This window comes from Aulonocara sp. 'chitande type north' Nkhata Bay, linkage group LG12 (assembly GCF_057382095.1).
Source record: "Aulonocara sp. 'chitande type north' Nkhata Bay isolate Kocher_YH1m ecotype deep benthic linkage group LG12, A_spYH_male_GT1.1, whole genome shotgun sequence".
In the NCBI taxonomy this organism is placed as follows: Eukaryota; Metazoa; Chordata; class Actinopteri; order Cichliformes; family Cichlidae; genus Aulonocara; species Aulonocara sp. 'chitande type north' Nkhata Bay.
Window position 1 is genome coordinate 30891386 of NC_141355.1, and position 27722 is coordinate 30919107.

General features: G+C 39.4%; 2 protein-coding genes across 2 annotated transcripts in view; one reads left to right on the forward strand and one right to left on the reverse strand.

The window, feature by feature from the left end:
• Positions 1-4156: 4156 nt before the first annotated feature.
• Positions 4157-27722, forward strand: part of aacs (acetoacetyl-CoA synthetase) — a 53095-nt gene continuing 29529 nt past the window's right edge. Inside the window, exons 1-4 of the mRNA XM_086315082.1 lie at positions 4157-4459; positions 5476-5579; positions 6261-6381; positions 7350-7463. Of these exons, the coding sequence (XP_086171208.1) occupies positions 4321-4459; positions 5476-5579; positions 6261-6381; positions 7350-7463 (478 nt within the window). The 5' untranslated portion in view covers positions 4157-4320. The remainder of the gene's footprint in view (positions 4460-5475; positions 5580-6260; positions 6382-7349; positions 7464-27722) is intronic.
• On the reverse strand, positions 10132-22916 carry LOC147317770 (uncharacterized). Its single transcript, XM_086315081.1, has 17 exons — positions 22393-22916; positions 21579-21699; positions 21333-21495; positions 21020-21212; positions 19597-19698; positions 18647-18718; positions 18377-18478; positions 17416-17487; positions 17146-17247; positions 16195-16266; positions 15925-16026; positions 15610-15715; positions 13846-13916; positions 11780-13745; positions 11323-11481; positions 11188-11244; positions 10132-10756 (listed from the first exon to the last, which is right to left on the reverse strand). The coding sequence occupies exons 1-17, from the start codon at positions 22429-22431 to the stop codon at positions 10512-10514; spliced, it is 3744 nt and encodes a 1247-aa protein (XP_086171207.1). The 5' UTR covers positions 22432-22916; the 3' UTR covers positions 10132-10511.

Genomic DNA, 27722 nt, shown 5'->3' on the forward strand with positions numbered 1-27722 from the left:
TTTGAGATCCCCATATAAATCAGTTTTAAAAAAAAACTGTCCCTAAACGTTCTGCATGAATGGAATTACAATTTTGAGTAGGCTAAATGAAGCGGCCATATAAAAAGACGTAGCTTTCTCCAAAATGAGGGGGGGAACTGTAAAAGTTAAACAAAAAATTATTACAAACAAAACTATTAGTAATCTTATTTACGCTCGTTGTAAGCAAACCATTTAGAATGTTTCTTCTTGTATGCACAACAGGCCTTTGTTAAGTTCATTTATTTTCGGGGGAAAATGTATAAATAAATGAATATGAAGGAATATATAAATATTATTCACACAAACAATAATAGGATTATCACTGGATACAACTTCATGATATTAGTCTGCCATCTACTGGAGCAATGTCTTTTAAGATAATAAAGTATTTTGTATTCGTTCACAGTTTATGGGAAATCAACCTTACGTGAAACAGGCTTATTAAAAGGCTTTTTTTATTTTTTATTTTTTACTGCCCATTGGTTTCTGTATGTAATTTGGACAATTGTTGTTTTGTCATCGTGTTATTTCTGGCCAATAGGTGGCACTTCTTTGCATTTATATTCCATTTTAGAATAAGGTGGGAGAATTTGATGCTTCCAGTTAGAGGGGCACTTTCTTGAACGTGCAATTTGCATTGTGCAGATATTTCTTTACCTTTGTAATAGCTAAAGAATGAAAATTTGGACATTTCTCTCTTTCATATGACTCTCACTGATATGATGCACTCCTATAGCTCTTATCTCTGACTACAAGTCTCAAACATTTGTTCTAATCCTTATAAAATGATTTCAAATTGAACTTTAAATCAATGTAACAAACCTCAAACTGCCCTTTGGCAGCATACTAAATGCTGCTCAGTTTGTCCAAGGTCTTGTAATCCAAGTGGACTTTGGAACGTGATATTCATTAAAAGGAGGCTTATAAACTCAAATTTAAGACCTAACAGTTTGAAATCCAAAAGCTAAATGCTCAAGGTGTTTTATCATAATATATTCACTTGACATGCATAATGCAACTCAAACCAGCCAAATCACATGGCTAAACCTGAAGATTACACATGAAAAAAGCAAACAATTTTTTTGTACTTCACTCTAAGAAAATTCATTGTAAAAGCTCTACATACACTATGTCATCCTATGTCAGTCTAAGCTGGTTAACTTGACAAAAAATATTTTCAAAATTAGGGTTGGTTATGCTGTAGTTAACTATAACTATATGGAATGTGTTACTTGTAAATTTTATGTTGCACAATCCAAAGACCAGTCATTGTGAAATAATTAAAAATAAAATTACAGATGTGGTCATAGCTTGTTACAAAATATGGCTGGACCACGTTAGACATACAGAGCCAAAATGTGATTACGTAGATAAAGGAAACACTGACTGTGGCGTGATGACAGGAGTCCATTTCGGGTCAAATTCAGTGACAGAAGGTTTGTCTGACTAACAATGAAGCAAGCTACCTAAAGGTCAACTCTTTCAAGTCTTTAAGGCAATCTCATATCTTGGCACAATATTTTACAACTGGACAAAATCCTTTTCAAAACCTAAATCCACTTGATCGTGGATTTTGACCTTTAAAACAAGCAATTTAAACAAAAACAAACAAAAAAATAGAAAAGAAGAAAAGAAAAACTACATAGAAGTTGGGAGACTTTTCTTAAGTCTGAATGAAAATGTTCGTCATTGGTCATGATTTGATATCATTTATTTAAAAAAATGAATGAGGGATATTACAGATTTTATGGAACATATATGTTTCATATGGGTTTTTAGACATCAGTTTTTCAGTCTATTAGGAAAATATTGAAAAAGTTACATCTAAATACAACCGTCTCCAAATGCAGTGACATTTATGCATTTAATTCTACTACAGTCAAGCTCCCAAACCAGTAATATGTTCAACTGAATAGCAACCCCTGATCACAGAATGTTTGTATAAGTTATGCTGTTGCTTTGATTCATGTACTTTCCCCATGTGAATAAAGCACTTTGTAGGTTTACGAATACATTTCTATACAACCACAATGCAAGCTGAATCTAAGTCTTATACAGTTCTGTGAAAAGTTTCCCTCCTTCCTGATTTTTAAAAGAATTTTTCTTTTGGTTTTTTGTTTTGCATATTTGTCACACTTACATGTTTCAGATCAATAAACAAATTTCAATATTAGACAAAGACAACCCAAGTAAATACAAGATGCAGTTTTAAAGCGCACATCTATCCAAACCTAACCAGGCCTGCATGGACAAAGTATGTGAAAATTTCCATTTGCTAATTGTAAACTGCCATGGAAAAAATGAATATCCATGCTTCTCAAAATGTGTAAATTCAGCAACACGTCCTTTAACCAGACTTATAAACACATATGTATTCACACACACACAAGGACACATTCGTTGTCCTTCCCTATTTGTTTTTGCCTTTTATCAAGGTATACTCAAGGCATGTTGCTAAGAGACTGAGATATAAATGCAACAAATCAAAAGACACACTGGGGCTATTCAGAGCTCCTCAAGTATTTTATTGTCTTTGTTGGCTCCAGGTAGAATGGCCATGAGGCCTTTGGTATTATAATCTGGACTCCAAAGCTAGGAAACTAGAGATTTTGACTTCATGCTTACTATCATGTGTACATGGATATTTTAAGGCTATAGATTGACATCAGTGGATTACAATTCATTTTGGGCTTGGGGATTAATATCAATATACAAATTAGTATTAATATAGTAACAGAAAAAAAACTATTGGTATATTATGTAATCTAGACTAGAACAGTCAGGACATGATACAACTATATAGTAGCTTTTCCATCACTTAATGAAAACAAGGTTGGATGACACCACCACGCAATAAGGAGTGTCGTTATTTCTCGATTCTAATTGGGCACACCCCTCAAACCGGACCCCAACATTCTTGCTCTTTGACTGGTTCAAATGCTTTTGAAACCACATCGTGAACCTAAAAGACAGCCTTCCCTTGACGCCTAGAAGCCAGTCCGTTGACAGCTATGCGCCTCCCACATAGAGCGATCTGTCGGCTGATGTGGAGCCAGTGCCCTGAGGACCAATCGAAAGCCTTCGCTTTGCGTGCGGGAGATGTTCAAGATTTCTGCAACTGCAGCTTTTGTGCGCGGGTTAAAGAATGATAACTTTTAATGAAAAGAGGCATAAAGGGCCAGTGGTGGTGGTCAGCTTTACCTCTCCAACTCCAAACTGCTCAACCCGAGCTGTCCCTCTAACATACTCAATTCTCTCAGTCTTGCACACAGCCAACAAAATTTTAACATCTTCATCTCTGCCACCTCCAGCTCTACCTCCTGTCGTTTTGTTAGCGACACTTTCTCCAAACAATACACCATAGCAGGTCTCAGTACTGTCTTGTTAACTTTCCATTTCACCCTTGGTGCTATCCTTCTATCACAAATCCCCCTTGACACTCATCTTCCACCCTGCCCATTGTCTCTTCAGTATCCCTCTTCAGCGCTGTCTATTGCTTTGAATGGTGGAATTAATGGCTTTAAGATAATTTTTCTACCAATTTTAATCCTTGGATCTTTGACTGGCTGTCTAAAGGTGACTTAAATTCCTCTCCTCTCCAGTGCATACCTCCACCTCTCATGGTTTTCTTCGGCCTCCTTGATCATCTCATTAAGTATCAACATTTTGTCTGCAAACATCATTAAAAAATATCAACACAATAATGTAAATGATTAAGCATGAACAACAGCAGAAGGACCGTGGCAATCTGATAAATACAGTCAGTCAATGATGATGTGTTACAGGTGATCACCAATATATTGCTCAGAATTTGCTTGTTACTGTTGCATATTTGCATCATATCAACATTTTATTTAACATGTATTGATGAAAAATATAATGTTTTGGTCAGGTGTAAGGCCTCCTTCTTCAGAATCATCGTTATTTATTTAAGATAGGATTAAAAGTGTGCATATATGCCTATTGTGACGTCTGAAAGAAACGAATTAGGAACTGTTGCTTGCATTCTTCGTAACACTATCAAACACTTGTCAACCAAAGTCGATCTTGAACCGAACTTGCCCTGCTACGTGACGACGCCGGGGCGTGGCCTCTCAGTTTTCCTAGGCAGCCCCACGCTCTCCGCTGACAGTGAGCGTAGCTACTGTCACGCACTGGAGTGTGGTGCCATTCAATCTGAGAGGTTAGCCTGTGATCTAATTTACCCAGAGCAGTCACCTCAGGAGCACTTAGCTTTTATACGACGCTCGGGACTAGTTTTAACTCGTTGTTAACAGGCGACAAAGGGACTTGACAAAGATGTCCAAAGACACGGAAGGAAAGAGTGAGAAAATTATGGATATGGAGAGCAAGGTTCTGTGGTACCCGGATTCTAAGAGGAACACACAGATGGATAAGTTTAGGATACAGGTCAACCAGGACTACGGGCTTAATCTGGGTGAGTGGGGTCAGAGGGAGGGAGCCAGACAGGCTCCAGAGTAGGTGTGCTGGAGAGAATACAAGTCGGATTATTGAGCCTACGAAGCTGCATAACTCAGCCAGATAGAAAAACAGAAACGAGCAGCATCTCTCCCTTTTGCTATGTGTCAGTTCATGTTTTAAAGGCAGTACGTTACCTCACAATCGGCACAGTGTAGTGATGGCTTGCGTGGAGCATTTCAAGCTAGCTTATTGCCATTTGAACACATGTAAAGAACATGTATAGGCGGTGAATCAGCATAAACAAATCTACGAATTTATTGTCTTAGAAGAGTTTTATTAAGGATGACCTACAACCACTCTGACACTCCCTGTTCAGTAATTATTAGCCGTTTACAAGCCTGTGGTGTTTGAATTACTTCCAGCTCGGAACTGAAAGACTGCGCCTGCAGAGCTGCCAGGATGGAAGAGAGCGGCCTGTTTCAATGGTCTTTCTAGTACCGTGACATTTTAAAGAAACAGGATTAAAGGAATGCTGAAAAACACGGTCAGCCGGCTAATGAATAAGTAGAGAGGAGACGAGGATAGGATTGATACATCAGTGTAGATAGCCGGAAGGAATGTGTAATTGAAACAATAAAAATAGTATCATCCTATTTTCAACGTGCTGATATCCAGATTTCTATTTTCCTTAATCTGGTGTTCCTAATTTCACCAGGTGTTCTGATCCTTACAGTATTCCTACAGTGATTAAGTAGATCTCATGGACAGCAAAACCTTTCCTGTAAATAAAAAGATCTAGTTTTCAGGAATAAGGACCACTTCTCTCTGCTGAAGGTTTTCCCAGATAAATTGCAATTTTATTTTGAGTAAGGATTTAGGAAAGAAGAGATACCAAAATGTTTCATATCAACATGTTTCAGTTGGTCTAAGCCTAAGGGGTGCTTACACTAACGTTTCCTCTTATCTCTACAATAATACAATAAAAATTGGAAACTTTTGTTCTCAAATAATGACGAATCTTTTGTCTTCTAGCCAACTACAGTGACCTGTACCAGTGGTCAGTGGACTCCTACCCAGAGTTCTGGGGAGAGGTTTGGCGCTTTTGTGGAGTCGTGAGCTCAAAGCCATATGAAGAGGTGAGTCCAACCTTCATGTATGGCATAACCTAAAAATGGGAATAGAAACATGTGTGTATTTCTTATCCCAGTTTTAAAGCCAAAGACTACATTTCTAAACAGTTTAGGTCACTAAAACATATAATATTTGATATTTTACTGTACATCAATATAATGGTCATGCTAAACTGAAAACCCAACTAGAATTGAAGTAAGGTTCAGTGATTTTAAATTATGATAATTATATAATTTCCTGTTTCATCGTCTTAATGCTGCTTAGTTCCAGGATATACCCTCTGACGTGGGTGTGTGAGGTAATAAATAGTGTCTCACACCGTAGTGTGTAGTTCACACGCCCCTTCTGTACACATGGTTAATGTTTCCTCTTCACTCTTTTGTCTAAGCAGACAATAAATAGAGGACAGGCAAGCAATTAGCCAGTCAATCAAACGTTTTGTTACAGTCTTGCACTGTGGGCTGCACTGTTATATCCCAGTGTTGTCTTGGAGTTTTCTAGGAAATTGTTTATCTTACTTTTTAAATTTTGTCCGCAATTCTTAAATTTTGTTGCAAATACAGTAAAAAAACAGAAAAGGAGAGCATAGCAGTTGTGAAACATTATTGTCTGGACAATTTCACGAGAAAGATAGAAAGCATCAGAGCTTCTCTGATGTGTCGCTCCCCTCCGTGTGTTTTTATCAGGTGGTGGATGTATCCAAACGCATCTCAGATGTTCCCGAGTGGTTTAAAGGAGCTCGGCTCAACTACGCTGAGAACCTGCTCAAACATGCAGACCATGACAAAGTGGCTCTCTACGCTGCAAGTATGTATATACTTAAGAGTATATTATGCTGATGAAGGTATAAGAAATTAAAAAGGACAGTTCTGCACTGGGATTTATGATGCTTTAATGGGGGATAACTTCCCTAATCCTGGCGCCAACTCCACACATGTTAATGGGAATTTTTAAAATGACACCACAAGACACCGTATCACACAGATTGTAATTACTTAGTGATTTATTTGATTTTCGTGTGTGTTTGAGCTTTTTTTGTGGAGAGTTGGGAGGGTAGTTGGGCACAGGATTGATGCGTTGTTGTGCATGAAGCTTCATACGTCACTTTGTTATTAGATTAACGGTTCTCTGTCAGGTACTAATGGATAGGTCTGCTTTTATTGCTATGTGTGCATATATATATGAGGCGAAGTGGGCCCTTGCTCCTGTGTGCAAGCTCCCTCAGGAGCTGTAACACAATTATAAGAAGCCCCATTGGTCACAATGCTGTGCAGCCTCTAAATGTCAGTAAACTATTACTTAGAGAGATAAGAGGACTCTTCCTGTCTGTGGTACTGGATGATGTTGCTCTTTCTTTCTTTCTTAAAAATCTTATCTTACCCATATAACTCAATTTTCTGGAATGTGCGAGATGCCAGGTTGTGACATCAGATACACTGGGCAGTCACTACCAACTTTTTTTTGAATGAGAAGGATAACAGGTGCAAAGGGGCATGTGATCTTCTTGTTCTACCCTAACCAAGCAGTTGTAAGAGGCTAAACCTAACCAAATAGTTTTAGTGCTTAAACTCAACCAGTGGTAGAAAAAGGCTTTTGAAGCTGATAAACCTGCAATATGTGCACCACTCCTCTTGCAACTTTATTGCAACAATATCAAAAATCAAGTGATTAAATTCCTGTTTACTGATTTGCATATTAACCTTTTGGATGTTACAAAAATGTATTTTTGTTTCTGTGTAGGTGTCTTAAATTTACTTTGTGTTTTTGTCTATCAGAGGAGGCAAATGAGGAAATTGTGAAGGTGACTTTTGGAGAACTGAGGCGTGATGTGGCGTTGTTTGCTGCAGCCATGAGGAAGATGGGAGTCCAGACTGGAGACAGGGTCGTAGGTGAGTCTCGTGTTTAAAGCCTGGTAGCCACACACTGGTTGATAGCTCATAAATTAGTTCACTGTGATGTATTAGTTTGTTTCCATTTAACTCCTGTCCTTTACAACCTCTTCACTTCATCCCTTACTTCTCTGTCAGTGTGTTCCATGTACTCACTGGGAAGGTTGGCTGGCTGTTTTGGCTCAGGTTGCAGCCTCTTTCTGAATGGCACCATTTATTTTTTCAAAGTTCATATTTGTATAGGGAGGTGCTTGGTTTTTTTCAGCCACCACCATTAAGTTTGTTCATATAGAGTTAAGAGTTCAACCTTCCAGTGAACAGTAATCTTAAAAGTTGTAATGCAGTTGTTTACATCTCTCAAGTCATTTTTTAAAATTAAGTATTTTATTTTTTACAATCTGGGTTTCTTTTGCAAGTTTGTCTGTATCACTGCTGCTGGCTGCGGAAACATACACTGGGCTATCTGGCGATTAGATACGTTGGAGTTTTCAAGCACAGACTGTGGACTTGGTGTGTGGCGAACTTATTATCAGCATCATTCCAGTCTGATTATAGCTGTTGTAGTACTTATGATTAATTAAAAAAATTACATTTACAAGATCCAGATGAGTATCATTAAATAATGAGACTACCTTTTGTTTTGTTTTGGGTTTTTTTTGCCACCATAAAGTTTTTGAATTGTTCGTCATTTCTTCACCTGCAGTGGGTTCATACTTTAAAGGTGAAGCATGGTTCGCTACACTGAGCCTTATCAGTCACTGTCTGTGTTTCATTATGTGGTATGTAACAAAAATCCAACAATGACACGGCACTTGCCATTTTCTTAGGTACATCTGTTCAACTGCTTATTAAACCAAATATCTAATCAATCTCCCAATCACACTGGAGCAACTCCGTGCTTTTCAGCACGTAGGCATGGCCAGGGCAGCCTGCTGAAGTTCAAACTGAGCATCAGATATGGGAAGAAAGTTGTTTTAAGTGACTTTGAACATGGCGTGGTTGCTAGTGCCAAAAGGTATTCCTGAGAATGTCTGAGTATTCCAGAACCTGCTGATCTCCTGGGATTCACCCACACGACCATCTCAAAGAGAATGGTCTTCATAGAAAAGGGGGGGAAAAGGGAACATCCAGTGAGCGTCACTTCTGTGGGTGAAAATGCTTTGTTCATGAGAGAGGTCAGAGGAGACTGGTAAGATTGCTTCAAGCTGATGGCAAAGCAAGTCAAATAATCACTCATTTCAACAAAGATATGCAGAAGAGCATCTGTAAAAACGTGGAACCTTGAAGCAGCTTGGCTACAGCAAGAGAAGACCACAGTAGGTCCCACTCCTGTCTAAGAAGGAAGCTAAGAATAAGAAACTGAGGCTACAGTGCGCATGGGCTCAGAAAAATTGGACAATAGAAGATTGTTTAAATGTCAGAACATATCTGAGTATTGTTGCTGACTGTGTCCATCCCTTTATGGCCACAGCGTACCCATTATATGATGGTTGCTTCCAGAAGGATAATGTACCATATTACAAAGCTCAAAAATCTAAGACTGTCTGAATATAACAGTAAATTCACTCTATTCACCATCAGATCAGATCTCAGTCCAATAGAGCACCTTTGGGATGTTTGGGATGTGGCAGACTGGTAGATGTCATGGAAATGAGTGTCTATTAACATGTCTATACTGTGGTATTATCAGGGAGTTCAGTTATGCTAGGATTTTTCAGATCTTAGTATGTGTAACAAAATATTCTGACCATCATCAGTAGGGTGCTAGAATCCAAAGTCATAAAATAAATCAAGGAGGGGTTTCTGCTTTTGTTACAAGGCAACAATGTGGTAAATCTCTAAGACTGTTTATGAGCTTATTGTTTGGTTTCTGAGCTGGTCCTGTTGAGGAACGGTCAGGGTGTATATGAAAGGTTCTGGCTATGTGTGTTCAGAAGGAAGACGAATATTGCGGTAGGGAGATCCATTAGCTAAATGACCTGTTCTCTATGGGAATCTCATTAGAAAGACGAGAAGGATGGAGAAGGGCAGAGGGGGGCTAGAGAAACAGGGAAAAGGAGAGAGACCAGCTACATCATTCCTTTTTTCTCCTTTATCCCAATTACTTTCCTCGCATGTCTAAACAAGAGTGTGTGTGTGTGTGTGTTCAAAGTGTTTAAGACAGAAATGTCCTTGTCCCCCAAGTTGTGACTGAAATGTCTTGTCAGTGTCTGTAATCCACTATATAAGCACTTAGCTGATGAAGCCTGGCATGCTTTATAGTGGACCCTGGGCCAAACGCGCGCGCGCGCACACGCACACACACACACACACACACACATACGGGTCTATGTGGTATGGCGGGACTATACTACGTCAATCCGCCCGGTGGTGGTTTAAGTGGACTACCCTTTTGAAAGGACTTAGAGCCAAGGGAGCGAGGTTAAAGTGTTCGAAAAAATCTGAAAAAAATTTGGGTCACTTCAGACCTCATACACTCCCTATAGAAGTCTAGATACACTGATACACACCAACCAGACTCTATTGTGTTTTCTGGAGACATTGTCCACTTGACAACAATGTGTTTTATGAGGTCCAAAAAAAACAATATTGGGTCTTTAAAGGGACAATGATGTAATATGTAAATAGCTCATCATTACCATGAATACACATCTGACAGGACACAGGATTACTGGAACATCATTTTATTAGTGTTCTTGGATCTGAACATTAATTTTAACCATAAATAAAAAAAGAAATCTATGGACAAAAATGCCCACGCTTCCCACAGAAATATAAAAATATAGAAAACAGAAAAATTAAAAACATTTAAAATGAATTTTAATAGTTTAAAGGTAAATATTAAGGGGAGAAAATATGCATTTATAATTTTTTATTTTAAATATAACCCGTCAAAAAAAACCCTAAATAAATTAAATGTAAAAATTATGAAATACAAACTACTTCTGTATTTAACAAGAACTTTTTTTTCTTTAAACAGAACATCAGTGTTAACAACAATTGGCAATCTGACCAAGATGTAAAACCACAGCTCTCTAAACAGTTATTTTAGTTCATTTTTTTCTGCCTTTTTGCAGTTAATCCTCTGTTTCTTACAAAATCTCTTATGTTTTGAACTGTTCTTCCTGCCAACACCGGATCTTCTACCAATTTGCAATGACTGCATTCATTTTTGGTGGCTAGTTTCCCTTCGTTTATGTGGTCTTTAAAATGCCTCATCACTGCAGCAACCTCAGCCTTGGACCACATGTTTTTGGGAGCTCTTCGGGAATTGTGGGATTGAGCAGCATTTTCTCTGGAAGATATATAAAGTAGTAGTAGTTAAAACAAACAAAAAACCAAACAAAAAAAACAAAAAACATTTGGTGGTTAAAAGAATGGATGCTACCCTGTACTAACTTCTGAAATGTGTTGCTACCATCAATATCAAAACGAGCTAAAATTCTCTTTGAAAATTTATCAAATTTCTAAAATGAGACATTTAGTGTTCCGCTGTGAATAAAAGACTGAATAAAAAGTTGAATAAAAGTCTCTTGATGCATGCTCAATCATCCAGGTAAGTAAATCCCAAAACGTTGATTCTGTTAATCTGGACGTAGCGTTTTCAGTGGGAGAAACATTTTGTCACTCATCCAAGTGACTTTTTGCCACCACTCTGCAGTTTGCCATATGTTGCAAAGTGATGAAACAATAATAAGCTTAGAGAACCAACTGCACCCCTTACCTTCAGAGGGAGCAGCAGTCTCACTTGCTGCAGGCATTGTGAGTGGTCCTTCATCTGCTGATTACACAATTTGATTAAGTTTTAATATTTGTAACAAACATTTTATCCACAGAAACCAAGCTAGTGGTAACTTACCACAATCTACAGTGTCTTGGAGCTGCGCTGTGTTTGTGGAATCAGCTACTGCATGTACAGGCTCACTGGTGCCACACGCCAACATTGTGAGTGCTGTGTCATCATCATCTGATTCACTCTCACTGTCCTTTGTTTCAGCATCACTTAATGCAATTTCATCTGAGAAATTGTGGGAAAACCCCCCCAAAAAACCAAACACAAACCCCCCAAAAACCTCACATTAACAACGAGATATGACAAAATACAGAACAAATACTGGAAATTATAGTACATAGTTTTACTATTTAAGGCCACCACTCTGCAGTTTGCCAAATGTTGCAAAGTGATGAAACAATAGACTTCAAGAACCTTAAATCATGGACATTTAACAGAATGGTCTGTGCTTTTAGGTTTTAATTCGGTTGATAAAGCATAATATTCAACTACTGCCCTAATATTTGCTCCTTTCAATACAAACCTTCTATTTTGATCTCATCCAGTGATTTCCCCTGGATCTGGGAAAGTTGTCCTTTTTCCAGTGTTAAAAGCAGTTTGGAAATCTTGGCCAGCTGTGTTGTGGGAACTGGTAATCTGTAGAATTCGCGGTGAACGCGGATATCATGACCCAGGAAATCTGCAACCTGATCAAGTTCGTTGTTTTTCAAATTAAGGACTTGTGAGAGTGTGGCAACATGTTTTCTGAGCTGTGTCGATCTTAGATACTCAGGCTGCTTTGCTCCACACTGGTGTGCATGAACACGCAAGGAGTCCATTCCTCTGTAATGACTCATTGATCGGGGTCTTGCAAAGAGGTAGATATTAGTGGCACAAATACCACAGTCAGGCCTCCTACTAACCAGTAGTGACAGAGCATCCAGCATGCTTGGTGTTAGCAGAACTGGAACATTTCTGTCCCTTTTTCCCATTATTTCTATTCTACAGAAATAGTTACAGAGTCTCTGTTCCATTTCTGAGAGCCCCATGGCAACATCTGTGTGGAGTGCTGTTTTGTCTCTTTCAAGAAAACTTTTGAGGCGCATCTTTGAAACCTCTCCAGAACGTCTTCGGTTGAACACAATGATTTGTGAGAGTGTAACTTGTGCAAGTTGGGCATAATTCTGAGCTGTGGCTTCGTTCTCCAAGCTGCAAAAGGCACTTTCTGCAGATTTTTGAAGGTAGTGATGGAGAATCCGAACATCTTCTGTAAAGGGCAATGTTGATGGCTTGTTAAACTTTGCCTCACTCAATGTGTTCAAGGCACGGTGAGACACCATCTCAGACCATTTGGAGACATACAACTTCTTGAACGCATCAGTGGACTTGATTAGGGCTTCATCCTCTGTCATGAGGGCACGACAATGGATAATGTCAGACATTTTATGCAGTGTATGTCCCAGTTTCAGCGCAAGGCTTGGAGTTTTGTATGACAGTGTCTCTTCATCAAAACCTGAAACTTTCTTTACTGCTTGCACAACTCTCTGGAAATTAGCAGGCTTAATAGCTTCTTCCATGTTATGCACTGAGAATTCTGTGCGCAGACACAACAACAAACGTCCCGCTTCACGAAGCTTCTGTCGTATATAATCATACTTTGTAGGGTCTTGTCCATGTTTATTGTAGAGGGACTGGGCAAACTGAATAACAGTAAAGTCATTTCGCACAGCTGAGGCAATCTCATCTTGTTTCATAACAGCAAGAACCTTCCAGACTCCACTTGACACCTGCGGATAACACTGAGACTCCAGAGTTAAAGCCAGGCCGAGTACTTTGGTTCTTCCAGGTTCTTTATCCGTGTCATCTTTTGGTTTGTTAGGACATCTGCGGACATGTCTCCAAAGATCCTTGCGAACATACATCCCTTGACAATAAAAGCAATGAGCAAACTTTCCCTCTACTGCTTTAATCTTGGGTCTTCTCTTCACTTTCAGTGGTCCCACTCCACCATGCAAAACTGCAGCATTATGCTTAAAATTTCCCTTATTTCTCAATTTCTCTAACAGACTTTTACGCTCGTTTGAGTCTCTAGGCAGGGAAAATGCATGCACAACATCAGGAGCCGTTTTGTGCGTTTTCAGGTGGCGGGAAATTTTAGCTTGTGGTTTGCCACAAAAATAGCAGTAATTTCTTTTACTTAAAGTCATTTTTTCTGATTCAGTTTCGCAAAGCTCACTTTTATCTTGTGGCTTGTCCTTTGTCAAGTTGTGGATTAAATTCGTTGAATCTGATTGTTCATGCGCTTTGGAGATGTCATCTTGGCATAGCAGACCTTTTGATGTGCTTGGCAATAATGAGATGTCTTCATCTGAATCTTCATCATATGACTCTGAATCTGGCACATATTCTTCTTCTGATATGCTGTGGTTGCCATCATCATCGCTTGATATTTGATCCAGAACTGAATGTGGCAATCCATCCTCCCCTGAATATTCAGAAATTTCTTCTTTCTGGAATGTAAGAACAAAAGTTTTTTTAATTGATCAATACTTTAGACAGGTAAAAAATAAACTGAAAAAAAGTCAAGCCAAATATGAATGGGATACACACCTGTGTTGACTGGTGGCAATTCTGATTTGCCAATTTTGCAAGGCAAGATTTGTGCCAGACCCCTAAACAAACTGAAACACATTTTGATAGACTTAATTTAGCTTTGCAGTTCTATTTAAGTGAAGTAGTTTTTTGTCAAAGCATTGCAGTAATGTCAAATGCTGAAAAAAAAAAAAAAAAAAAACAAAACTGTTCACATTAAGGATATTTTAATGACTACACATACACTGCTAATCCCCCTCCCCCCCCCAAAAAAGGACATCCCAGATGTGAATGAAGGAATTATTCTTATTAAATACTTTGTTCTTTAGGTAGTTGAGTGGCATGAAAGTGTGTAGTTGAATGTGTGTGGCCTCCAGATGCCTGTACGACTTCCCTACAATGCCTGGGCATGCTCGGGATGAGGTGGCGGATGGTCTCCTGAAGGATCTCCTCCAAGACCTGGACTAAAGCATCTGCCAACCCCTGGACAGTTTGTGGTGGATGGAGTGAGACATGATGTCCCAGATGTGCTCAATTGGATTCAGGTCTGGGGAACAGGCGGGCCAGTCCATAGCATCAATGCCTTTGTCATGGAGGAACTGCTGACATACTCCAGCCACATGAGGCCCAGTGTCGTCTCGCATTAGGTGGACCCCAGGGCCAAATGCACCAGCATGTGGTCTCACAAAGGGTCCGAGGACCTCATCTTGTTACCCAATGACAGTCAGGCTCTCTGGCAGGCACAGAAATGCCACCCCTCACCATTACTGACCCACTGCCAATATGATCATGCTGGAGGATGTTGCAGGCAGCAGAACATTCCCCACGGCATCTCCAGACTGTCACGTGCTCAGTTTGAACCTCCTTTCAGCTGTGAGGAGCATAGGGTGCCCGTGCTGAAGTTGCCAAACTTTGTGTTTTCTGGCAAATGCCAAACATCCTGCATGGTGTTGGACTGCAAGCTCAATCCCCACCTGTGGATGCTGGACCCTCAAGTCACCCTCATGAAGTCAGTTTCTGACCATTTGAGCAGACAGATGCACATTTGTGGCCTGTTTGAGGTCATTTTGCAGGGCTCCTCTTGTTCCTCCTTGCACAAAGGTGGAGGTAGCGGTCCTGCTGCTGGGTTGTTGCCCTCCTATGGCCTACTCCACATCCAGGTAGCACCTCCATGCTCTGGACACTACACTAACAGACACAGCAAACCTTCTTGCCACAGCTCACATTGATGTGCTACGCTAGATGAGCTGCACTACCTGAGCCCCTTGTGTGGGTTGTAGACTGTCTCATGCTACCACTAAAATGAAATCACCGCCAGCATTCAAAAGTGACCATAACATCAGCCAGAAAGCATAGGTGCTGAGAAGTGGTCTGTGGTCACCACCTGCAGAACCAGTCCTTTATTATGGTGAATTGACTATAATTTCCACTTGTTGTCTACTCTATTTGCAAAACAGCATGTGAAACTGGTTGTCAGTGTTACTTCCTAAGTGAACAGTTTGATTTCACAGAAGTGTGACTGACTTGGAGTAACATCGCATTGTTTAAGTGTTCCCTTTATTATTTTGAGCAGTTTATGTTATGGAATGGGGAATTGAGGACAATCCCAAGTATACCATTTTTACAAGGTCCTGCACCAATGAGGTAATACTGCATTTCTTTAATTAGACGTGACCACCCATTAATTAAAAAGGGAGCAGTGTTCATTTCAGCACGTCTTAACTTGTTGAACTCTATTAATGCTTTTTACTATACACTGTACCTATTCACTAAATGTCTCACCTTTGCACTTAAAGCCAAGCCACTTGAGGGAGGAAACCGGTCCCACACACTGAATGCACTTGTCCAAAGATGATATTGTTGTGCACACCAGACGATGATTGTGACACTGTTAGCAAAATATTGCAACATTTATTTGTTTTGGACAGTTGGAAAGGTGTGTTTTCAATTCAGTTGCAGATATCAACTAATAAACTTCGTCCATGTAAATCACATCACACCCAGGTGACTGCCAAACACACACACACACAGCATCCATAAAGAATGATGATAGATTAAATTATTAGTTCATTAAGTGGTACACTGGATTATATTTACCCTTTCAGGCTCTGGATGTTTCAGGTCCAGATCATTGTTTGGAAAGCTGTTTGGTTGCGGCTTTAGGCAGCTCACAGTCTTCTGAATCTGGCTGGTCTCAGTCTTCGTGTGTAACAGATAGAGAATGAAGACAAAAGAACAGTAATCTGACAGTTACTAAAAATGCATCACTCAAGAGGATGAATAGACCATTTCACTATTGGCAAATAGCGTAAGGTACACATCGTGCATGAGAAACATTCATTAAAATCTGTCCTAGGTCAATGTTACCTCTTCAAAATCTTGCACTGAAGAAGAATGCATGGCTTCTGAGCCTTGCTGAGGCATTTCTTCATCAAGATCCTGCAACAAAGAAAAGATGGCACAAAGATTAGACCAAGTGCTCTTCTTGCAACTGTACTGGGCAGTCCTGTGCTTCTGTCTTTAATTTGCATGTGTGTGTGTGTGTGTGTGTGTGTGGGGGGGGGGGGGGGGCTTTCCACTCAAGAAATGTTTTCTTCTGAAAAAAATACTGGCTACAATAATTAACAACTGATTCCTTTGCAATCATCCATCCTCTTCCACTTATCCTTATCAGGATTGTGGGGTAGCAGTTTTGGGGCCTATACCAGCTACCATAGGGCAGTACAACCTGGACAGATCACCAGTCTAACATGGAAGGACAAGCATTTGCATTCACACCAAAGGGCAGTTTTGAATCACCAGTTAACCTAACCCCATAAGCTACATCTTTGGACTGTGGGAAGAAGCCAGAGTACACAGCGAGAGAGCCCATGCACTACCAGCAGTAAAAAGTGCCTAAAACAAGTTAAGTTGTATAGTACTATCTATCTTAATGTTCAAGCCTGAGTTTCAAACCACATAGAAACAAAGCACATGTAGTCAGTTCTGCATGCTGTAGGTCAAACTGTCAAGAAATACGAGAAGACCCCTCCTAAAACCAGAGTGATGTCACCATGAAGCAAACTTTGACAGAGTCTCCCAATAACAGTGTGGTCCTCCTAAGTCACATTTGGGTGGTTAACACACACACACACACACACACTCAGATGTTATCCAGACTTGCACTTTGAAACAATGAAAAGGACCTACAAGCCACAGTCCATGTAAATCACATCACACCCAGGTGACTGCCAAACACAAACACACACACAGCATCCATAAAGAATGATGATAGATTAAATTATTAGTTCATTAAGTGGTACACTGGATTATATTTACCCTTTCAGGCTCTGGATGTTTCAGGTCCAGATCATTGTTTGGAAAGCTGTTTGGTTGCGGCTTTAGGCAGCTCACAGTCTTCTGAATCTGGCTGGTCTCAGTCTTCGTGTGTAACAGATAGAGAATGAAGACAAAAGAACAGTAATCTGACAGTTACTAAAAATGCATCACTCAAGAGGATGAATAGACCATTTCACTATCGGCAAATAGCGTAAGGTACACATCGTGCATGAGAAACATTCATTAAAATCTGTCCTAGGTCAATGTTACCTCTTCAAAATCTTGCACTGAAGAAGAATGCATGGCTTCTGAGCCTTGCTGAGGCATTTCTTCATCAAGATCCTGCAACAAAGAAAAGATGGCACAAAGATTAGACCAAGTGCTCTTCTTGCAACTGTACTGGGCAGTCCTGTGCTTCTGTCTTTAATTTGCATGTGTGTGTGTGTGGGGGGGGGGGGGGGGGGCTTTCCACTCAAGAAATGTTTTCTTCTGAAAAAAATACTGGCTACAATAATTAACAACTGATTCCTTTGCAATCATCCATCCTCTTCCACTTATCCTTATCAGGATTGTGGGGTAGCAGTTTTGGGGCCTATACCAGCTACCATAGGGCAGTACAACCTGGACAGATCGCCAGTCTAACATGGAAGGACAAGCATTTGCATTCACACCAAAGGGCAGTTTTGAATCACCAGTTAACCTAACCCCATAAGCTACATCTTTGGACTGTGGGAAGAAGCCAGAGTACACAGCCAGAGAGAGCCCATGCATTACAGCAGTAAAAAGTGCCTAAAACAAGTTAAGAAGTTGTATAGTACTATCTATCTTAATGTTCAAGCCTGAGTTTCAAAAAATTTCAACATAGAAACAAAGCACATGCAGTCAGCTCTGCATGCTGTAGGTCAAACTGTCAAGACATACGAGAAGACCCCTCCTAAAACCAGAGTGATGTCACCATGAAGCAAACTTTGACGGAGTCCCCCAATAACAGTGTGGTCCTCCTAAGTCACATTTGGGTGGTTAACACACACACACACACACACACACACACACACACTCAGATGTTATCCAGACTTGCACTTTGAAACAATGAAAAGGACCTACAAGCCACGGTCCATGTAAATCACATCACACCCAGGTGACTGCCAAACACACACACACACAGCATCCATAAAGAATGATGATAGATTAAATTATTAGTTCATTAAGTGGTACACTGGATTATATTTACCCTTTCAGGCTCTGGATGTTTCAGGTCCAGATCATTGTTTGGAAAGCTGTTTGGTTGTGGCTTTAGGCAGCTCACAGTCTTCTGAATCTGGCTGGTCTCAGTCTTCGTGTGTAACAGATAGAGAATGAAGACAAAAGAACAGTAATCTGACAGTTACTAAAAATGCATCACTCAAGAGGATGAATAGACCATTTCACTATCGGCAAATAGCGTAAGGTACACATCGTGCATGAGAAACATTCATTAAAATCTGTCCTAGGTCAATGTTACCTCTTCAAAATCTTGCACTGAAGAAGAATGCATGGCTTCTGAGCCTTGCTGAGGCATTTCTTCATCAAGATCCTGCAACAAAGAAAAGATGGCACAAAGATTAGACCAAGTGCTCTTCTTGCAACTGTACTGGGCAGTCCTGTGCTTCTGTCTTTAATTTGCATGTGTGTGTGTGTGTGTGTGGGGGGGGGCTTTCCACTCAAGAAATGTTTTCTTCTGAAAAAAATACTGGCTACAATAATTAACAACTGATTCCTTTGCAATCATCCATCCTCTTCCACTTATCCTTATCAGGATTGTGGGGTAGCAGTTTTGGGGCCTATACCAGCTACCATAGGGCAGTACAACCTGGACAGATCGCCAGTCTAACATGGAAGGACAAGCATTTGCATTCACACCAAAGGGCAGTTTTGAATCACCAGTTAACCTAACCCCATAAGCTACATCTTTGGACTGTGGGAAGAAGCCAGAGTACACAGCCAGAGAGAACCCATGCATTACAGCAGTAAAAAGTGCCTAAAACAAGTTAAGAAGTTGTATAGTACTATCTATCTTAATGTTCAAGCCTGAGTTTCAAAAAATTTCAACATAGAAACAAAGCACATGCAGTCAGCTCTGCATGCTGTAGGTCAAACTGTCAAGACATACGAGAAGACCCCTCCTAAAACCAGAGTGATGTCACCATGAAGCAAACTTTGACGGAGTCCCCCAATAACAGTGTGGTCCTCCTAAGTCACATTTGGGTGGTTAACACACACACACACACACACACACACTCAGATGTTATCCAGACTTGCACTTTGAAACAATGAAAAGGACCTACAAGCCACGGTCCATGTAAATCACATCACACCCAGGTGACTGCCAAACACACACACACACAGCATCCATAAAGAATGATGATAGATTAAATTATTAGTTCATTAAGTGGTACATTGGATTATATTTACCCTTTCAGGCTCTGGATGTTTCAGGTCCAGATCATTGTTTGGAAAGCTGTTTGGTTGCGGCTTTAGGCAGCTCACAGTCTTCTGAATCTGGCTGGTCTCAGTCTTCGTGTGTAACAGATAGAGAATGAATATACAGTGCATTTTTGAAGAGGCTTTTGAAACATTAAATAAACTGTATGAGAAAGATAAGTTTCAAGCTATTGTCTTTAAAATATTCACTGTCATGTATAGAGAATTTAAGGCCCTATGATTAAGAGACAAATAGTCAGTGTGATTTCTTTATTTTTTAAGCCATTGCTAAAGGAGTAAAACAATCACCTGTAGCAGCAACGAACTGTCACTAGGGCCCATTTATCTTCAAGGGACAAAATTTAAAATGAATCTAACTAAAGAGGCTACACAGCAAAATCTCCAGTGTTAAATTAACACTAGAGAGTGTCTATATGGGTCCACACAACACTGTTGAGTGTTGAATTAACACTTTTGACAGTGTTATATGTTTAAAAGTAACCTAGTCAGTTTTGAAGATTAACAAAGACTAACACTGAGCAGTGCTGATTTTCTAACACTGGAATATTTCTAACATTTTGAGTTATTTTCCAGTGTTAGAAAATCAGCACTGCTCAGTGTTAGCCATTGTTAATCTTCAAAACTGACTAGGTTACTTTTAAACATATAACACTGTCAAAAGTGTTAATTTAACACTCAACAGTGTTGTATTTAACACTCAGAGGTGTGGACCCTTATAGACACTCTCCAGTGTTAATTTAACACTGGAGATTTTGCTGTGTAGAATCACATTAAACATCAATCACTGTTAAAATTTAGAAACCGAAAGCCATTTTTTATTTCTGCATACCTGCTGATATTTTTTTAGTGCTTTTAGAGGGCTTTGATGTGGCAGCCATCACAATTGCCTGTTTTCCATTAGTACCTACCCCTGTTTTTCCAGTAGGTTATAGTACCATGTAGTTTTTCAGTAACTACTGCACCAAGGTTCCAAGTGATCCAAAGTGATCAGAAAATTTGACATAGACTGAATGCCACCAGGTGGCTGGTCAATGGTGTCACTCGATAAGTTATGAGTGCGCCTCCTTCGTGAAAATCCAAGCCATCATTTTTGAAACTCTGAAATGTTTGAAATAGCGACCAAAATTAACAGCGTGATCCCTGAATTGAACACTAAAGTATAGACTGAGCAGCAGGCATTTTGTCACCTTGACGTCCATGCTTGCTGTGGCATTTATATCACTGGATGCTCGGCTGCATTGCTATAGTTACCCCAGGCACAGTAGGTGATACTCAATTTCAGTGAAAAACTAGATGCCCTAAGTCACGTTAAGCCAATTTGAGTAGGTACAAATGTAAAAATGGCTTAGGGTATGCAATTTATCAGTTCCAAAAAGTACAATTGTAGAAATACCTTGCATCTCCAGAGCCAATCCGAGTCACCATAATTATAGTCTATTTCTTCGCCTGGACTTATGTCTCTGCTTGCAAATAAGCATAGATGGGGCTTTCCATTGATATTTAATATTTTCATCTTAGCACTTGGACTGATGTGGTTGTCGTTGACAAGTCTGCCTAATGACCCATCTTCTTGAGATGCATCCACACTGTGGGGTTAGGCAAAAAAGTATTAGCTTAACTAGTTAGTTAGGAAGCTTTTTTTTTTTCATAAATCAAAAGCAATGTGTCATTTAATCTTAATCAAACTACACTGATATAATACGCACCACCAGAGTTTTCCATCAAACTTGAATTCAAACATGAACACCTTCAGGCTGTCATGATAAACTCTGTGTCTCCGCTCACATTCTTCTTTTGTTATGAGTTTACCTCTGTATTCCAAAAGAAAGTCTCCTTTTTGGAATGGAACAGTCGTGAAAATGCCCCGACCTGAATTGCAGAGGCATACCAAGTGAGTGACAAAAGACAAAGTGACAAACTCCAAATCTAATCCAAACTAAAGACCAACTTACCTTTGAAGGCATTTATGTAGTGGATATCAAGTCCCAGTTTGTCCCTTCCAGCAGAAACATGACAGACTGCATCCTCCCGTGGAGGAATGCGTCTCCTTCGCATGTTCTCCTGTACGATTGGCTGTATTACCAAAGCATATAAAGTATTACGATTATCGTCATCATTGTCATCATCATCAGTAGTAGCAGAACTAGCAGTAGTGTAGTTTACAGCATAAACACAGCTGACTTATTCATAGTGCTAATTTATGCCTTCTTTTAAAATGTTAAAGGCCTAGTACTCAAAATGGCGACATGTGACATTTCTGTAATGGCGACTGCAGAGAGTGATACAAGTACTGAGAAAGCTTAGGCATCAAAACTGTAAGAAGTTTTTTCTTCAGGCATATAAATAAATACACGACTAAATACACTTATACCCTTGCTTTTATTTTAGGGCTGTCAGCAGAATGACAGACATTGGACAAACTGCCCGAAATTAGCTAACAGCGACATCAGGGATTTTGACTCAGACTGCGCTGGTTTAATTGTTAATCGCGTTAGTCGCGATGTCGGCATTAACACGTTTAAGCCACAATAATGCTTTAACACCGAGTAAATCCTAACACGGGTTAGCCCGCTTTATCGCGTTGACGCGGTTAGTCGTCAGCCCTATTTTATTTACTCAATGACAAACGCTGGGGCCGTTTTACTTCTTCAAAGACTCACTAACAGTCCATAAAGCATAAATTAAACCAGTTTAATATAGGCCTGTGCACCTATAATTTCATATAGTATTAAAGTCATGGTGCATTTTACATTAAAAAAGGCTTACCTTTGTGTTTTTAATCCGTCTTCGTATTGCCGTCGACATACACTTGTTAAAGGGCACGCGCGCGAAAGTTGTGGCGCCGTTTCCTGTAGGTACCGCCTATATATATAGCCTACCAATCACAATGACTTCCGGCCGTGTGTATTGAAAATGTGTATTAAATTGCAGTACCTACACACATCCACTCTAACTCGAAACGTCGCTGTGCAATACACTGGAATACACAAAAATCAGGTGAGGGGTATAGGTGGACTTTTAAGAAAATCAGAAAATCTTTTAATTATAGTTTAATAAATGAATTTACACTACAGTTTAAGCAAATACAGGTCAAAAGATAAATAATGACCTCATAAGAAGTAGAAAAAATTATTATTTAGACACTTAAAAATGCATTTACAAGTCATGTTTTAGGGGGACACATGAATACACAGCAAAAAGTCGAAATGTCCCCGGAGCCCAGGTACAGCGCAGGTCAAATGTCAATCCATACCACATAGACGCACTCACACACACACACACACACACACACACACACACACACACACACACACACACACGTATTCTCCCTTTCATGTGCTTTTCATTGCTCTCCTTGGTCGCTTTAACTTCAGCATAATCCTACACTCTGTTAAGAAGCCCCTGTCTTGCATGACCACCATTCAGCCGCTACTTCTTTTGATTTTTGTGTTATTTAAACACATACTAAAACTAAACTAAGTATACGGAGAATAAGTGTGTTTCAGTTCTAGCAATTGCAGTGTAGTTGCATTTATGTATTAAGCTAAAACAAACAGAAGGTTTAAAAAAAATTGCTATTGGCTACCCTGTTAGACTTCCTTGTCCAAGAATAGTTTGGTTTTAATTTGGTTGGTTTTAATACTAATATTAATATTAAAAAAACAAAAGGTTCTTATGTTACCTTACTACTACTGAGAAGTATTAGATCACATCTCTAAAATAAAATTTGTTTTATTTATTTTTATTTTATTATTGTTAATTGTAGTAACGTCTCTGGTTTTACAGATCAATTTTGACTCGTGCGTATTTACTTTAAGAAAAGGGTTTTTAAAAAAAGTGTTTCTATTTTTTAAAAAAAATGTTTTGTTTTGGACAATATTAAACACCAGTGTTGGTGTCTATAAAAACACATGTTGAAGAAAGTGGAGTGGTGTCCTTTACCTGCAAAATTTCAGGGGGCAGCTCAGATTAAAATCTATTTGCTTGGTTGTGTTTTTATTTTGCTCACCATGGTACGTTTCCTCCTGAGAAGTTATTGTCCAACATCATAGATGGCAAACAAATTGTTACATGTGATATTGTGACCCCTGCAGTCCAGTAGTCATATCAAGGACTAGACGTTTTCCTTTCATTTTCTCAAGGAATGCCACTCGCAGGTTTGCCTTTTCCAAAACTTCCAGTCCTCTTCAATTCCATGCATAGCTGGTTTTTGATTGCATCACATTATGTCATATTCTCCTGACTTGCTGAGCATTTATTGCCAGAAGGAGCATTTTCCATGGAAAGGGGCAAAATATTCATCTACTGTCACCTCTGGCTTTGGGTTGAACATCAGTGAAAGGAGCTGGATCCATCTCTTCCGTATATCCCTAATGTGAGCAAGCTTGTCAGATGTTGCTGTTGTTGTAAAATCTGAGGACGCTTGATATTATTCTAAAGGTCTGAAGTGATATTGTTGCCTGGAAAATTTGGTCTTTAAGTGATGATGTATGAACACTGCTTCTGGGTCCAAACTACTCTGTTTATTAAGGCTGTTGTGTTTTTAACATGTTTTAATGCTCTGTATCTTGTTCTATTTAATCTGAACAAGCCCCTAAAAAAAGGCAGTAATCATTGTTGGCCTCTCTCGGTTTTTATTACCACTATTCATTTTAAAGCTCAGTTTTTAAAACCTTACCATGTAACTACAGCCCAGCCCATGCAGCAGTAAATGAATGACTAACCTCGTCTTGTGGATGGATTATCTCAGTTGTTCTCCCGACTAAATTTTAGTCCGTTTACAGCATCTTTTTCCTGCCATGCAATTACATTTGTCCCTAACCATCGGGAACCCTCACGTTAACTTTTACTGAATGGAAAAAAGTTAGTGTTCATCCTCATGCTTCACTGTGTTTATATGAATGCTTACCATAGCTGTGTAGCTATCCACCATGTAGCACATCATTATAGACCAGCTACCTCAACTTTGGTAGCCCTACAGAACGTCACCGTTGTTTAGTTTTTTATCTTCATTTATGCTGGAAACAATATCAGAGCTGTACGTTTTAAATTTTTAAGAAATCCCTCAGTCAGATCATTGTATGTTATGTTTGGGTGAAAACTAGCGATCCAACTCCCTGCTAACGTCTAACTCCGTTAAATTTCATAAATTCTGTTTTCGAGGATGCCTGGATGTTAAACTTGATCGTTACACCTGGTGGAGCAGCCTCACTGATCATTTTTATTAAAGGTGAAAAACAGTTTTTAACTCTCAGTGATGCTGCAGTGTTTGTTTGACTTTGGGACCTGAAGCGGAGTTTGGATCCGGAAACAGCTCATGAACTCAAACTTAAAGACCAGATAGTTCTGCCTGTTGATGTTTCCCAGTGATTATCAGTGGTGTCGTTGCTGGATCTGTACATTCCATCAAAAGGAACACCAGTATAGGGCTTCAGGTAGGGCTGTTCGATATAACGATATATATCGGATGATGTCTATCGTTTCCTAGCACGCTATCGTTAGTTTCGTGTTGTTGCAAATAAACTGTTTACAGCAATATCTTTTCATCGTTTTGATCGTAACTGTAGTGGCTATATTCATTTCTTAAAGTTCTTTCTTTCTTATATTTAATATAACCACACTACAGACGGACAAGCACCTGTTTTTACGTGTTGTCGTTAGCAACAATGATGGTAAAACCATCGCGTGGCTCCGCCGTCCGCTTGTTTGTTTTCCACGTAAACCTTTCACTATAAAGCTCAAGATCCTGTTGAGACTTTTCAAAATAAACTGAATCCGGTGAATGAGTATGCAGAGAATTTACGGATGAGAAGCAAAAAAGAGCCGTCAAGTGCTAAAAAAATAGACTCAAACGTTAGAACAGGCCTTTCGCCACAGTACACCGTGTAATAAATACTCACAAAGAAAACGGCGGCCGTTACAACCTATGTCTAAAAATGTGTAGTTTCATCATGCATCAGTTAAAACACTCGACTCCAGCTACACGACGCCCATCTGGAAACACTTCATGCAAGTCGAGCTGCCCGAGATTCACAGAATTTACAGAAAATGTTAAATTTTTGTGATTTATATCGTTGTCAGGACGATAAATGTCTCATATCGGGATATGAGATTTTGGTCATATCGCACAGCCCTTTTATTCATCATCACTGTCATTCTAAATGTCGCCATTGACTTTTTTTCCTTCAAGGTCTGTGATAGCAGTGGTGACTTTCTTTGGTGACAATAGCATAAACCGATCAAAACATGTCTTGGTGTCACTTATTCTTGTCACAGCAAACTGGGTAATGCCAGGGGTCATTTGTACCCCTGGCATTACCCAGGGGTACATGTACCTCCTGGCTTACATGTTGCCCTGCCATGTAAGCCAGGAGGTACTGGATCCAAAAGATATAACCACTTGGATTTGTATGTTTCAGCAGAAGCAGGAGCAGCTTCAGCACCTGTTACCTCCTTATCAGATGTATCTATATTTATCTAAATCGTCGTCCTGCTCAGAAAGAGGGTCATCCATATTGCTGTTGATGCAGAAGATATGATCCAGAGCTTGATTTGTTGTAAATCTTCTTATTTTTGTATGCTACAGCCTGGAGATTTGTACTCTGCAAGTCACCAACTAAACTGAGTTGGTCCGTACATTACATATCTGTACATTTCCATCTGGAGATTTTCAGTGAGGCAGTGGGGATAAAGGGGGCTGTTTGTTCAGGGAAGGAGACAAACAGGTAAATAGAGAAGCCCCTAACTTCTCTCTGACAGTGTTGGTGAGCTCAGAGTGTGTTCATGATTTCAGTTTTAGCACTTTGATTTTTTTTTTATAGTGTTATATTATAACTGGTTCAAAACCGACAACACAAATATCCTAATTTTCACCAGAGGATTTTATAATTTAATGAAATTGTTCTTTTCTTTTTTTGTTTTGTTTAAATAAAGTTTAATTTGAGACTCCTGACAAAGTCAAAAAGCTTTGATGCAATAAAATGAATTTAAAAAGCACTTATCTACAAAACTTAAAAACGGGAATCACTTCACTCAGCAATTCCCAGCTTATTTAAAACCTTGCAGGCTGTATTCAGTATATAGTTTTCAGTTTTACCCAGGCATTTACTTAAATAATTCTTTTGTTTTAGAAAAGAAAGCATCATCGAATCCTAGTATCCAGTGTGGTTAAACAACTGCATCACACTAAAGTGCTTATTGTCAACATGAGGAGAAATTTGTCTCTAATTCATTGCCAACATGCACGTATACTTGACAGCTTAGCATGCATGAATAAACAGGTAGGGCAGTGTGTTACACTGATGCGTAAGCAATACTCTCACAGTGTAACAAAGTAGTCTTTCATAATAACAGCCACAGAGGTCGTCAAACAGGATTTTGTAGTAAGAATATGATCCGTGACGTAATTTGCTCCCGGCTAAGGTAAGGAGATATTAGTCTAGGAGCCAACATAGCAGGGTGGTGATCTGTCAGCCCAAGATGTTATCAGGCAGTATCAGCATCCTTGTTGCAGCAAGAGTATGCATAACAACCATAAAAATCAATTTATACATGGAGATTATCAATATAGTTGCTATTTGTCTTTGACCAGTCAGCTTGTCTAGCAGGAACTACCAGTTGTTTTATGTTTTATTAGTTTAGATAAGACACATTATGAACAGCTCTATGTTTAAAGGTAGCATGGTAGCTCCAGTCATGTGTTTATTGCTACTTTGTCATGCATGTCATAATGATCTAGCTTTTTTCCTGCTCAAATGAAACATTGATCACCAAAAATCAAATGCAGTAGATTTGGTAATTTTCTGAACTTTTATGATGACTGGAGGCTGGAGGGAAGTTAATTTGAACAGTTTACAGTGGGATTGTCCCAAAAACACAAAATTAATTATTTCTTCTTTAATTATTCTCTGTGGGCTTGACTTAGTCACCATTTCACTTATTGATCTGGGAATATGTCACTGCAAGACAGTAGTTATGGTCTCAGTTCAACTTGTTCAGAATGAAATATGCCAGAGTATTTCCTCGCTCTTCTTTGTATCCAGATTGTTTTATTTCACTGTCTCTCTCTCTACACGTGTTTCTTCTTCATTTCTTTG